The sequence below is a fragment of the Ovis aries genome, chromosome 11 (genome assembly GCF_016772045.2).
Source record: "Ovis aries strain OAR_USU_Benz2616 breed Rambouillet chromosome 11, ARS-UI_Ramb_v3.0, whole genome shotgun sequence".
NCBI classification, from domain to species: domain Eukaryota; kingdom Metazoa; phylum Chordata; class Mammalia; order Artiodactyla; family Bovidae; genus Ovis; species Ovis aries.
Genome location: NC_056064.1, coordinates 53,443,962 through 53,457,893, shown reverse-complemented (window position 1 = coordinate 53,457,893; position 13,932 = coordinate 53,443,962). Strand labels below are relative to the sequence as shown.

The 13,932-nt window shown below is 42.9% G+C and overlaps 1 protein-coding gene across 3 annotated transcripts in view; it reads left to right on the top strand.

Moving 5' to 3' along the window:
• The window catches only part of TNRC6C (trinucleotide repeat containing adaptor 6C), a 116,492-nt gene that overhangs the window by 38,892 nt on the left and 63,668 nt on the right, over positions 1 to 13,932 (top strand). For 2 of the 3 annotated variants that reach the window (XM_027974165.3, XM_060394966.1), the window contains 2 exons: positions 1,019 to 1,118; positions 1,952 to 1,973. In XM_027974165.3, the coding sequence (XP_027829966.3) occupies positions 1,056 to 1,118; positions 1,952 to 1,973 (85 nt within the window). In that variant the 5' untranslated portion in view covers positions 1,019 to 1,055. The remainder of the gene's footprint in view (positions 1 to 1,018; positions 1,119 to 1,951; positions 1,974 to 13,932) is intronic. The other variant, XM_060394971.1, reaches the window with a different exon arrangement.

The window sequence follows — 13,932 nt, the reverse complement described above, 5'->3', positions numbered from 1 at the left end:
CATCAGGAGGGCCACAGCCACATCATGGGGAGAAGACCACAGAGACCGGAGGCCCGCAGGGTGTGTGCTGACAGGGTCACTGGAAGCCGACCCTGGATCACGTCAGAGCTGCTGGGCTGCTAGGAGACTGCCCCTTCTCCCTCAGTGGCCAGAGTCCTCCCCAGGGGTCCTCCGAGCCACATGCTGACCTCATAGCGGGCCAGCCCCTTGCTCCTGCAGGTCCCTCTAGGGCCCTGCACTGGGGAAATTCTGCATGGCGCTCACAGGGAAGAAGGGCTTAAGGGAACCCATCCATCATTGCATGGCGTGTGCTGGAGGGTGAATCTGGAGCTGACGGGCGGTGAGTTGATAACCGACAACAGCCCGCCTCGTGCCAGCCAGACACTTCGGCGACGTTAAGCTGTAGCTCATGAGCCGCCTGACTCTTCAGGAGTTGATCGGTGCTGTGTTCAGTGTACCCTTCCAGCAGCTCCCCATGCTGTGTAGGGAGCTCTGTTTAAAAAACAATTGGTTTGTCGAACAAACAGGTGTGCGTAAGAATCGCCTCCAAAGACTCTGACTTGGTTGTTCTAGAGTGGGACCCAGGAGTCGGCACTTTTAATCTGGAAAGTGTGATGATGGTGGTCCCTGAGACAGAAATGCCGGTCTGAAAAAAAAAAAAAAAGAAAGAAATGCCGGTCTGGACTGTAGGAACTGTGTCTTTTTCTCCATCTTGTCCTCTAATGCCCGGTGCACTGCCTGAGGAAAGGTTGGTGTTCAGCAAATGTGGGCCGAGTGAATGACCGCCACCGGTGGCTGTGTGCTCTGGTACTTACAGAGAAGTGGAGCCCTGGAGGGGGGCAGGGGGGTGACTGGCCATGTCTAACGCCTCTCCTCAAAATATTCTCCTTCGTACCATGCGTGGAACTTTGCTTGACTTGCAACTTTTGGCAACTAATGTTTTGTTTTGTTTTTTCATTTTAAATCATTGATTTAAAATGGACATTAAGCTAATACCACTTTTCTTTATTTTTAATAGGGAGAAAGAACAAGAAACACAAAAAGAGGAACATTTGATGGAAGAAAAGAAAAAGAAAAAGCAGGAAGAAAAGAAAAAGAAGGAAGGTGCTCAGAAAAAGGTTGGCTCGAGCCCCTAGTCCTTGCCCCTGCAGCCGCTCTGCGTCTCCCTGCGTTATCATGGCCGTCACGTTGCAGAGGTTCAGTCTAATACTTTCCGAGACTCGGTGTGCTCAGTCTGTGGAGAAGGAAACGGCAGCCCACTCCAGCGTTCTTGCCTGGAGAATGCCCGGGACAGAGGAGCCTGGTGGGCTGCCGTCTGTGGGGTCACACAGGGTCAGACACGACTGACGCGACGTAGCAGCAGCAGCACGCTCCCTCTAGAGTGCTGGTGACATAGATAAAGGGTGACAGCCACACAGTGTCTTTTAAAAGGAGCGTTAGAGCTGTGTTTCGGAGGATTTTGTGTTTACTTTGAGTCACTGGTAGTAAAGAATGTCCCTGCTATTTTATTTAAACTGAACTGTCCAAAACAACCATGTGTAAGGCCCATTTAACTGATTTTGTTAGAAAAGCTAGAAATAATATTTGCAGCTTTGGCAAGTGTTCTTTAACAACTTCTACTAGTAAATATTACAATTTAAAGTCATACTGTAATTCTTACCATCAGGCTTGAATTTTAGGGCATTTAATGTACAAATTATACTGTTTACTTTATTCTTGCCTGATTCAGTGTATCTTATAGTTAGAACTGTTTAGGTTTTAGTCTGTATTAACATATAGAGTTTCAATGAGCTTCCAGATACACATTTTTTCCCAGTAATAAATTTTCATAAAGTAATTGAGCAAAACCTTGGTTTTAAAGTTTCTAATGTTAAAGTCTGCTTATACACTTTCGTATGAATGCGTACATTCTGCACAGTATTCCTAAAGAGTTTTTGATTTTTTTTTTCAGGCTGCTGATCAAAAAACCAAAGGTGAGTTTACTTTATTTTGGCGGGTATATTTTATGGCAATACCAAAGTTTATGATAATGACTTTTTAAAAAATTGGTGGTTAAACGCAAAGAATCTAACCCTGCCTTTGAATCTGTTTTTTACGATTCACTGTGAAATTCCTCACTTACCACTGGTTTTATATCTGCATTTAGTTAGCATATGCTTAATCTAAAATGCCTACCTAATGTTATATTAGGGTACATGTGTCTTTTTCAGTTATGGCTTCCTAAGGGGGTATGCCCAGTAGTGGGGTTGGATCATGTGGTAATTTTGTTCCTAGTTTTTTAAGGACTGTCCGTACTGTTCTCCATAGTGGCTGTATCAATTTGCATTCCCACCTACAGTGCAAGAGGATTCCCTTTTCTCCATACCTTCTCCAGCTTTTATTGTTTGTAGATTCTTTTGATGATGACCATTCTGAAGGGTGTGCGGTGATGCCTCATTGTAGTTTTGATTTGCATTTCCCTAATAATGAGATGTTGAGCATTGAAATATACACATTACCATATGTAAAATTTGGAAATTTGCTGTTTGATACCTGATGGTCTGTGACAACCGAGAGGGTGGGATGGAGTGGGAGATGGGAGGGAAGTTCAAGAGGGAGGGGACATACACATGTCCCCTTAGGGTGAATATGTTCCCTGTGGGTAACCACGGCTGTGTCTTGTTGATACATGCAGAAACCAACACAATATTGTAAAGCAGTTATCCTCCAATTAAAAGTAAAGAATTTTCTAAAAATATATATTAGCTTTCTAAACAATGCTTTATGATTTTCCTTTTGATTTGATTTCCACGAATCAATTAAGCCTATAATGTTGATCCAGTTTGCTTAAGAACAACCAAAGGATACTGAATTTCTTTAAAGCTTCTACTTTCTCTTTGCCAACTATTACAATAAAAAGAGATATATTCTTTCTATACTCTTCTCTCTTTGCTTACTAATGTGTGAAAGGTTTTCTTTTTATTCTCCAAGCCCAGAATTGGCATTGGTTGTCCTGACGGGTGTGAGCAGGAACGCATGTGGCTCTCACAGTACCCGGGATGTCTGCCCCGTGCTGGTGGGCCAGCAGAAGGGAAGCCGTTCTCGGAGCCTCCTCACTTGGTGCTTGACATGCTTGGGGACTGTCCAGTGCTGGGGAGCGCATGCAGGACTCGAGGTCACCAGCTCTGTCTAATTTGGGGCAAGGCACTGCATCTCTTTAAGCCTCGGATATCTCATACTTACCATGAGAAGGGCGAGGGGTGAGTGTTCACACCTCGCAGAGCTGTCCTGAGCTCCACACAGCTAGGGCTCGGTGCTGGCACGGAGCTCATGCTTCCTGGAGGTTGGCTGTGGTTAATTGTAAGTTGCTGTTTCTGTTGGACCGTCACGTGTAACTGTAGGCATAGACACTTTTGCCTGGCATTTGTAGTTTTCCAAGTAGAGTTTACGTCAACTCATTTGAACTTCATGATCAAACAGGGCAGGTATTAGTTGACAATGAAGAAACCGTGGCCCCCGACAGTGTGACTTGATGTGGCTTGCTCTTGGCCGCAACTTAGCGCGAGGACAGGCCTCGAGGGAGCCTGGGTGTCTGACCCCAGCGTGTTTGCCTCAGAGCTCTCACCGCAGAGCCATGGTAGGAGATGGATTTCGTGTAAATAAACATTTAAAGACAGGATAGTTTTCAAAAAGGACGTTTTGTCTCTCACGCTCTCAGTAGTTGTGTGAATTCACAAAACACTGGTCAGAAGGGCCCAAAAGGCATGCAGTCCGTGGTGGTTTTGAAATTATGATCTTGAAAAAGAAATAATGGTTTCTTATTATCATTTAAAAGTGCAAAATTATTGCTCTGAATTAATTATCCATTTCCTTTTTTTTTTTAACATTTTGAGAAGTTTTTACAGCTTGATTCAGTGCCAGCCGACTATTCTGTTGCCACTGTCACTGAGGTTGTTTTCTCTTGGAATAGTAACAGATTGCTTATGATCGCACAGTGATCATGAATTACAGTGTCCCGCCGCTGTACACAGAGTTATTGTTTTCTATTACTGTTCTGATGAGTATTTTCACTGCTGACTCCAAACCCTACTGGGTTTTTATCTTCTCCTTTTATCCTCTCTAAAATACTGCTCCTTTGGGTACAATTTGTCAGTAACTGTACTAACTATAACCAGCCTCAGAACAGAACATAATGATTATTAACATCCTTCTAAACAACAGGGGGAAAAAGTGCTTTTTTGAATGATAAATAACAGTGCTGCTAGGTCATTCATTAATAAATATTAGCAGCGCCAAGGTCTAAATTTTTCTCATGATCTCCATTATTACTGGTTCCACTCAAAATTAACTGCCTAAAAAAATTAATAAATAAACTGCCTGCGAGGTGGTGGTTCTGAGTTTCCAGCTGGACCTGTGTGTCAGATAACATAGGCTGGGCCTGACCGAGTGTTGAAATACACTATACGGCTACACAGAGCACAGACCTGTCCTGCTAACCGTCTGGCATTTTCCTGTCTTTCCCCTGCTCTAGAGTCTGTAGCCAGAGGGGCAGACCCCCCTTTGCCTTAGGCCCTCTCATGACCCCACTCCTCGGAGGCCTGAGACCGGCACCCTCACCGGCATCGGCTTTGAGACGCACCCTGTCCCTGAATTAGTTCCAGTCGTGGTTGGTGCCGTCTGCCATGTCCACACGAGTAAACTGAAGCCCTGAGAGTTTGCCCAGTGCCCCCAAAACTGTATAACTGGTCAGTGGCAGGGCTGACATGCCCAGAGTCTTCCTGAACTTGCAGCATCCGTGAAGGGCACACAGCAGACATTTCACCCAGCAGCGACTGTATGTCAGTACCTGCCGTGCTATAGAACAGTCCTGTATCGGGAAAGGGATGCTCAGAGCTCCTGAGTAGCAGGGCGGGGTCAGCCTCTGCTTCCAGAGGCAGGTCTCTGACCTCCTGGCCAGATGTGACGGCCCCCACTACAGAGTCGCCAGAAGTCAGAGCGCTGCTGCCGCCACACAGCAGCACCCAGAAGGGCCAGGGCCCAGTTACGGGAATGTAGCAAAGAGTTTAACGATTTGAGTGAGTCCAGGAGTTGAATACTCTTATGTGAGAGGCTACAGTTATAAATAAGGTGATATAATACAGTGTCAGTTAGCATATAGAAGTTTGAGTTGATTTTATTTTGATAATTAGCTCAAATAGGACCATGTCAATTACTAAGTGCCATGCTCTCTGACATTGCACGTGGCATAAACAGTAGTGTTAGTAGAGCAGTGCCTCCGCTATTTAGCATCATGTTTGACTTAACTTTCTCAATAACTGAAACTTAACCTCTTTAAGTTTTGATTTAAACATTTTCAGAGAACTCTTTATATGTTATACATGTACCTATATTATCAGTTCAGTTCAGTTGCTCAGTCGTGTCTGACTCTGCGACTCCATGGACTGCAGCGCGCCAGGCTTCCCTGTCCATCACCAATGCCCAAAGCTTGCTTAAACTCATGTCCATTGAGTCAGTAATGCCATCCAACCATCCTATCTTCAGTCGTCCCCTTCTCATCCCACCTTCAATCTTTCCCAGCATCAGGGTCTTTTCCTACGAGTCAGTCCTTCACATCAGGTAGCCGAAGTATTGGAGTTTCAGCTTCAGCATCAGTCCTTCCAATGAATATTCAGGACTGATTTCCTTTAGGATGGACTGGTTTGATCTCCTTGCAGTCCAAGGGACTTTCAAGAGTCTTCTCCAAAACCATAGTTCAACAGCGTCAATTCTTCGGTGATCAGTTTTCTTTATAGTCAACTCTCAAGTCCATACATGACTACTGGTATAACCATAGCTTTTACTAGACAGACCTTTGTTGGCAAAATAATGTCTCTGCTTTTTAATTTGCTGTCTAGATTGGTCATAGATTTTCTTCTAAGGAGCAACCGTCTTTTAATTTCATGGCTGCAGTCACCATCTGCAGTGATTTTGGATCCCCCCAAAATAAAATCTCTCACTGTTGCCATTGTTTCCTCATCTCTTTGCCATGAAGTGATGGGACCGGATGACATGATCTTAGTTTTCTGAATGTTGGGTTTTAAGCCAGCTTTTTTACTCTCATCTTTCACTTTCATCAAGAGGCTCTTTAGTAGTTCTTCGCTTTCTGCCATAAGGGTGGTGTCATCTGCATATCTGAGGTTATTGATATTTCTCCCGGCAATCTTGATTCCAGCTTGTGCTCCATCCAGCCTGGCATTCGCATGATGTACTCTGCATATAAGTTAAATAAGCAGGGTGACAACATACAGCCTTATTGTACTCCTTTCCCAATTTGGAACCAGTCTGTTGTTCCATGTCCAGTTCTAACTGTTGCTTCTTGCCTGCATGCAAGTTTCTCAGGAGGCAGGTCAGGTGGTCTGGTATTCCCATCTCTTTAAGAATTTTCCACAGTTTGTTGTGTTCCACACAGTCAAAGGCTTTGGGATAATTAATAAAGCAGAAGTAGATGTTTTCCTGGAACTCTCTTGCTTTTCCTGTGATCCAGCGGATGTTGGCAATTTGATCTCTGGTTCTTCTGCCTTTTCTAAATCCAGCTTGAACATCTGGAAGTTCATGGTTTATGTGCTGTTGGAGCCTGGCTTGGAGAATTTTGAGCGTTACTTTGCTAGCGTGTAAGATGAGTGCAGTTGTGCGGTAGTTTAAACATTGGCATTGCCTTTCTTTGGGATTGGAATGAAAACTGACCTTTTCTAGTCTTGTGGCCACTGCTGAGTTTTCCAAATTTGCTAGTGTATTGAGTGCAGCACTTTCACAGCATCATCTTTTAAGATTTGAAATAGCTCGACTGGAATTCCATCACCTCCACTAACTTTCTTCGTAGTGATGCTTCCTAAGGCCCACTTGAGTTCAGACTCCAGGATGTCTGGCCCTAGGTGAGTGGTCACACCATTGCGGTTATCTGGGTCATGAAGATCTTTTTTGTACAGTTCTTCTGTGTATTCTTGCCACCTCTTAATAATATCTTCTGCTTCTGTTAGGTCCATACCGTTTCTGTCCTTTATTGTGCCCATCTTTGCATGAAATATTCCCTTGGTATCTCTAATTTTCTTGAAGAGCTCTCTAGTCTTTCCCATTCTGTTGTTTTCCTCTATTTCTTTGCATTGATTGCTGAGGAAGGCTTTCTTTCCTCTCCTTGCTGTTCTTTGGAACTCTGCATTCAGATGGGTATCATCTTTCCCTTTTTCCCTTGCCTTTAGCTCCTCTTCTTTTCTCAGCGGTTTGTAAGGCCTCCTCAAACAACCGTTTTGCTTTTTTGCATTTCTTCTTCTTGGGGATGGTCTTGATCCCTGCCTCCTGTACAGTGTCACGAACCTCTGTCCATAGTTCCTCAGGCACTCTGTCTGTCAGATCTAATCCCTTGAATCTATTTGTCACTTCCACTGTATAATTGTAAGGGATTTGATTTGGGTCATACCTGAATGGTCTAGTGGTTTTCCCTTCTTTCTTCAATTTAAGTCTGAATTTGGCATTATACCTTTTCTGCTTTCTCCTAGAGAGTAGCCTAATCCATTCTTGATAGATCAGTCTTCATTATAGCTTTAATTATGCTTAAAAAGTTTTTTTTATATCAAGCTATAACCATTGAACTTGAACTGTGAATCTTCGTTTAAAAGAAAAATGAAGAACGAAATCTCACTGGAAGTTTTTTCCTTTGCTAAATCTAATATATAGCGTGCTGCTTCTCCTCCCCTACTCCTGTCTGGAAACTCGGTACCTAGAAATTCTGCTTTACAAAATTATAAATAAAATGTTGTCTCTGTTTTTCCAAATCCTGATTAGCAGTGTCTTTGTTAAGGTCATTTTCTTTTTACGCTTTAGGCGAGCGAGTGGGTTCAGAGGAAACTCTGTGCCAGGAGCGCTGGCGCCGCGTCCGCCCGGCGTCCCTGCCTGGTCCAGCTTTGGAGCTCTGTATGCAGACAGCGCGTTCACCGTCACCTTTCCCGGCTTCTTCCCCCTCTGCCCCCTGAGTGCCCTGTAGGAATCCAAGCCTGTTTCTGTGACTGGGGCTCTTCTTCTCCAGTGCTTCCTAGTCTTCAGTGGTGGTAGTTTTAACCAGCCTTCCCTTATGTTTCTTCTTGTGATGAAAAATGTAAGTAATATTAGTAGATTCTCATTGTTTCTAAAAAGAATTTAAAGTTCACGTGAAGTCCCTCCATGTTGAGATAGCTAGCTGTTAACATTTTGTTGACCATCCTTGAAAGCATCTCTCTCTATACATAAATGTGCATTTTATATGGACTCTCTGCTGCTTCCCCTGATTAAACCCTTCCCTGTCTCCTGCCCCTCAAGGAGCTGCACTAAACAACTTGAAAAGCTCTGTGTGAGTCTGTTCAGAAACAAAGCAGTCCTATGTAAATTCTGCTAAACATTGCCTTTGCGTTGGTAACCAGTGGAAGAGCCAGTTGAACTCCATGCCTTAGTGAGACCCTAGATGTTCTCATAGTTGGGGAAAGGGAATCAGATATAATCCTGTTTTGTTTGTTTGTTTATCGTCCTGTTTTGAAACACCATTAACTTGTGTCTTATATACTTGCTGAGTAGCTCATCTCTAAGTTTTGGACAGTTTATAATGAGTTTTGTTTCAGTAATCATTAATCTCTTCTTTATTTGTGGCACTGTCCTTAATTTGGGCTGAGAAAATAGTAGCTTTATGATGTGATGACCTTAAGAGCCTAAATTTTCTTATTGTCTTCTGGGTTTTTTCATGGATTTAAAGGGTTTTTTTTTTTTTAAGGATTAACTATAATTATACTCATAAATGCGAAGTGAATTTAATATAGTGGTTTTAGCCAGATTTTCTCAAGTTCATAAGATAGAAAGGTAAGGTTTCATACAAAAAGTTCAAAGTTAATTATATCATGTATAAAAGTGAATATCTTGATGACCCAACATGGCTCAAACTCCACATGTTTAATGAGTCATGATTTTGAGTCATATACTTTTAAAAATTCATACATTTTAATTAGTTTCCTCATCTTGCTCAGAAGGACTGTACGTTTTGCTATCAGGTATTTGGCTTCACTGTGCATTCAGTCTCTAATTGTTCATTTTAAGCAAACTTTTATCTGCTTCTGTTAATGTAAATCAGTTGAAAGCCTATTCTTTCAGTGCCTTATGTTGGCTTTGTTGTTGTTGTTGCACCACAAGGCTGGTGGGAGCTTGGTTCCCAGACCAGGGGCTGAACCTGCACTCTCAGCAGTTAAAGTACAGAGGCCTAACTACTGGACTGCCAGAGAATTCCCTAAACATGTCTTTATAAATCCCTTTCATTCAACATGAGTGAAAAGTGGTGAGAATTGAGGTTTAAAGCATGCCTTCTGATTTCATAGTCAGATATGGATAAAAATAAACAGAAATGAACCCACATTTCTGCACCTCGCCAATCAGGTGGCACTTTTTGTTTTAGCTGAGGCAGTTTATTACCATTTGCTCAGTCTTTCAGGGGTCTCAACACAATAATCAGCAGTTAGTATTTATAAAGCAGCAGATCTGTGTTTCCCTGAGTTAATAAAATTGGCCAAATTCCTTGAATTTATATGTATTCACGTTCACATCCACATAACCAAAGCAGATACCATTTTGAGTATATGAATTACTCTTAAGAGCAGCATCTGAAAGTCTAGTCAGCATGATATTTTCTATAAAATATGGCATTTTACTTGCCTATCTACAAAATTAATAAAATCTTAGAGCTTGAAGGATCCTTAGAGATTATCTAACTCCTATGTTAGATGGGAAATGAGATTCAAAGAGTTGAAATGGTTTGTACAAGTTTTGACAGCTAGTTAGTAACAAAACTAGAACTAGAATCTTCACCTTCTGGTTGTCAATTATATATTTTTCTCCATATGAAGGGCCTGGAGATGTAGATACTGTGTATCTATTATCAGTACTATATCAGTTAAAAAAATAACTTAGGACATTTTCAAATAAGGCTGGAAGAAATTCCTAAGAGATTTGTTATGTAAGAGATCTTTATGGGATGATGTCTTACAGGATTTTTAACATTAGCTATGTCATTCTTCAGCTGTGTTGTTCTATGTTTAAAGGAATTATTTAATTTTACTATTAAATCCCTAGGGAAAGGAAGATATCATAAATGCATGAACATTTTTTCCATGGGAACAAAGGAAAGTGTATTAAGCTGTGATATTTTTCCCCTAAATATGTAGGCAATTCAAAGAGATAAAAATTATTGGGAAAAAACCCTAAGAAATTATATATATATATATATATATATATATATGTGTGTGTACACACACACACATAAAAATATATATATACATAGAGGCACACACACGTAATACTTCCTTGATCAGATTTTAGAGGAAAGGAAGTAAACCCAGTGGTGATTTATGTTTCCTTTTACGTGGCCCTTTAACTGCGTCTTCTGCACAGGCCTCAGGTGACATGGAAGTCCACATCTCTGTTTAGCATAGCTTCCCTGACACATTAAACATAAAAGACAGTCTCCAGGCGTGAAGGTATAATTTATAGCTCTAAGAGAAGCTCACAGTCTGCTTTCTGAGAAGTAATTTGTTTACCCAGATTGCTTTCTTTTTTTTTTTTTGCAAGAGCTTTATTGGGTTATAGTTTGGCCACCTCATGCAAAGAGTTGACTCATTGGAAAAGACTCTGATGCTGGGATGGATTGTGGGCAGGAGGAAAAGGGGAAGACAGAGGATGAGATGGCTGGATGGCGTCACCAACTCGATGGATGTGAGTCTGAGTGAACTCTGGGAGTTGGTGATGGACAGGCAGGCCTGGCGTGCTGTGATCCATGGGGTTGCAAAGAGTCGGACACAACTGAGCGACTGAACTGAACTGAACTCACAAACAGTAAACTGCATGTATCTAAAGAGAACAGTTTACTAAACATTGGCTTGTGCACACCTGTGAAACCATTCCCGAAATCAGGATAGCATCCGTCATCCCTGAATGTACCCCATGCCCTTTCCCAACCCACGTCTCCTTCGTCTCTCATCAGCCTCTGGGCAGACACTGGCCTACTTTCTGCCACCGCAGAAGGTTTCCTAGACGGTTACATAAACAGATTCACACCACGCGCACCCTTGGCTGCTCTCACTCAGCCTGGTCTTGTGATTGCCATCCCCGTTACTGTATCAGGAGGTCGTTCCCTTCTATTGCTGAGTAGTATTCCAGTGTTTGAGTTTTTCACAGTTGCTTTATCCACTCATCTGTCCATGGACATTTGAGTTCTTTTCAGTGTTTAGCCATGATAAAATAAAGTGCCTGTGCACATCCATGTGCAAGTCTCTATCTGAGTGACTGTCCTTTCATTTTCCTCTGGTAAATGCCTGGGAGTAGAATGGCTGGATCTTCTGGTAGATAGGTGTTGGACTTTTCAAGAAACTGCGGAACTCTTCCACAGTGATTATCTCATTTCACAGCTCTTTGAATCCTCATTAACACTTGGAAAGTCAGTCTTCACAATTTTAGCCTTTCTAATAGATGTGGTACCTCTTTGTGGTTTTGATTTGCATTTCCCTAATGGCTAATGATGTTGGACATGACCTTTATGCGCTTTTTTTGCCATCTTCTTTGGTGAAGGTATATCCTAATATTTTGCCGCTACTTTCTGAGTTACTTGTTCTTTGACTCTAGATTGGTTTATAGTATTAATTTGGCCTCTAGAGTTGGGCAGAAAGTCCCATCAGTGCAGCTTAGTTTTCTGCATACCTCAGTCATTTCCCCTTTTTTTCTATGTGTGCAGTTATTTCTATGATAGTTACATCAGTAAACATGCACTTCCAGTATGATCACATTTTACTCAGCTTTTGACATACCTACTAAAGATTGCATTAATAAATGAGCTAAATATTGGTCACATTATATTACCTAGAGTTGTCAAGTTAGTTCACTTAATTAATTTGATTGCTTATAAATACCTAGCAGATAGCAGAGATAAGGTCTCTGTTCTCAAATAAAGATACTAGTAGTAGGAGCTAACTACATAAGCAATGGATACGTAAGCAAGTGAACACAACAGAATGTTCTGGTGTTGTGTTTTATTTATCCCCCGTCTTCTACCTGAAAAGATGTTAAGTTACATTCATTTGATCATCTTTTCATCCAATGTTTATATTTCTATAAGAAAAGATAATCTTTAAGGTTATCTTACTAAAAACAAACGAGACAACTGGGGGCAAGGACAGCAGTGATTGAGAGTGAGATAAACACCTGCTGGAGCTGGACCACTCCCCTGCCGGGTGCCTAGCTTAGCTTAGCTGTGGACACCAGCAAGAGGTGAGATGCCTGTCTCAGTCATCCCAAACCCATCTATGAGGCATGAGCCTGTCTGACCATAAAGGAGAGCCACTGGAGAGTTTTAAGTGGGGGAGTGACAGCATGAGCTTATATTTTAGAAAGATCACTGAAAGTGCCAGATTGAAGATGGATTAAACAGTTGGAGGGCTAGAGGCAGTAGGTACAGCTAGACCACTGCCTAGTCCAGCCTCCAGATGCTAAGTGGCGAGAGTAGGGAGGAAGGAAGGTGTCATATTGATAGAATGGGCAGAAGTCAGAGACCATCTAGGCTAGCAACCATGTGATCCAGCAGGTATCTGTTGAACACCTTGTATTTGCCTGGCACCATGCTGTTCACTGTGGGGAGAAAAATATTTTAAAAATAGATCTGTTTCACACTCTCCTGGGACTTAGAGTCTTGTAGGGAGTGGATGTAAACATCAGTCACGCTGCTGCAGGTGCCGTGACTGACCTCCCCGAAGAAGAGGAACGTTGGTCATGAGAGCATAGAACTCAGAAGCATGGATGAGGCTGGGATTAGGAGGGGCGTCCTGAGTGCTGCTTTGGTGAGAGCCAAAGGATGACTGAGAGCCTAGGCCTGGGAGAGTGCAGAGAGGGCAGAGGGCTCCCCGGGACAGAGGGAGCAGCGTTCTCACAGAGGCTGGCTGGACCCCAAACAGACAGAAGGCCGCAGGGCCTGGGAGCCATCAGCAAGGAGAGGAGAGGTGGTGGATGGGGACGAAAGTGGTCGGGGAGGACCAGGACGTGAGAGCGGCCTGGAGGCTTCTCACAGTGAGTAGTCAGCGTGGTCAGGTTTCCCTTCCGCTCCCCTGCGTTCTCTGACTACGTGTTGGAGTAGCTAACTGGGGCTCCCTCTTCTGGCAGGTTGTAGGATTCTGTACTAGGAGGGAGAAAAGCAACTCCAGATTAGTGCTATTCCACGATGTATTTATCTTATTGAAGAAGAGTTGATCTAGTGTTTCAAGTGTACAGCAAAGTCGTTGAGTTATACATGTTTTTTTTTCTTTTTCAGATGATTGTCCTTTATAGGTTATTACAAGATACTGAATATAGTTCCCTGTGCTATCCAGCAGGGCCCTGTTGATCTGTTTTATGCATAGTAGATTGCACCTGCTAATCCCAGACTCCTGATTTATCCTCCCCTCTGCCCCTTTCCTCTTTGGTAGTCATAAGTTTGTTTGCTATGTCTGTGAGTCTGTTTCTGTTTTGTGAATAAATTCATGCCCACAATTTACGAATTTATTAACACACATGCCCACGGCCCTCTTGCACAAGGCAATATGCACGTCCTGGGAGAACACAGGTGAGACATAATCCCATGGAAACCTGTTTTACACGGTTTCAGATTCACTGTTTGTTCCTAGAGCTTGTTCTGCTTGGGATGATTGCGCATGGAGAGAGAGGAGGTCAGACTTAGAAGCTTGTACACTCCCCAGACTTCTTTACCCTGCGTGTCTGTCCTGTGCGTCGCCTCTTTGAGAAGTGTTTCAAGCGATGGTCCGTATTGAGGTTATAGAAAAGCCAGGGCTTCCTGGTAGTCCAGTGGTTGAGAATCCGCCTGCCAGTGCAGGGGAAACAGGTTCCACCCCGAGCTGAGAAGAGTCCCCATGCCTCGGGGCAGCTCAC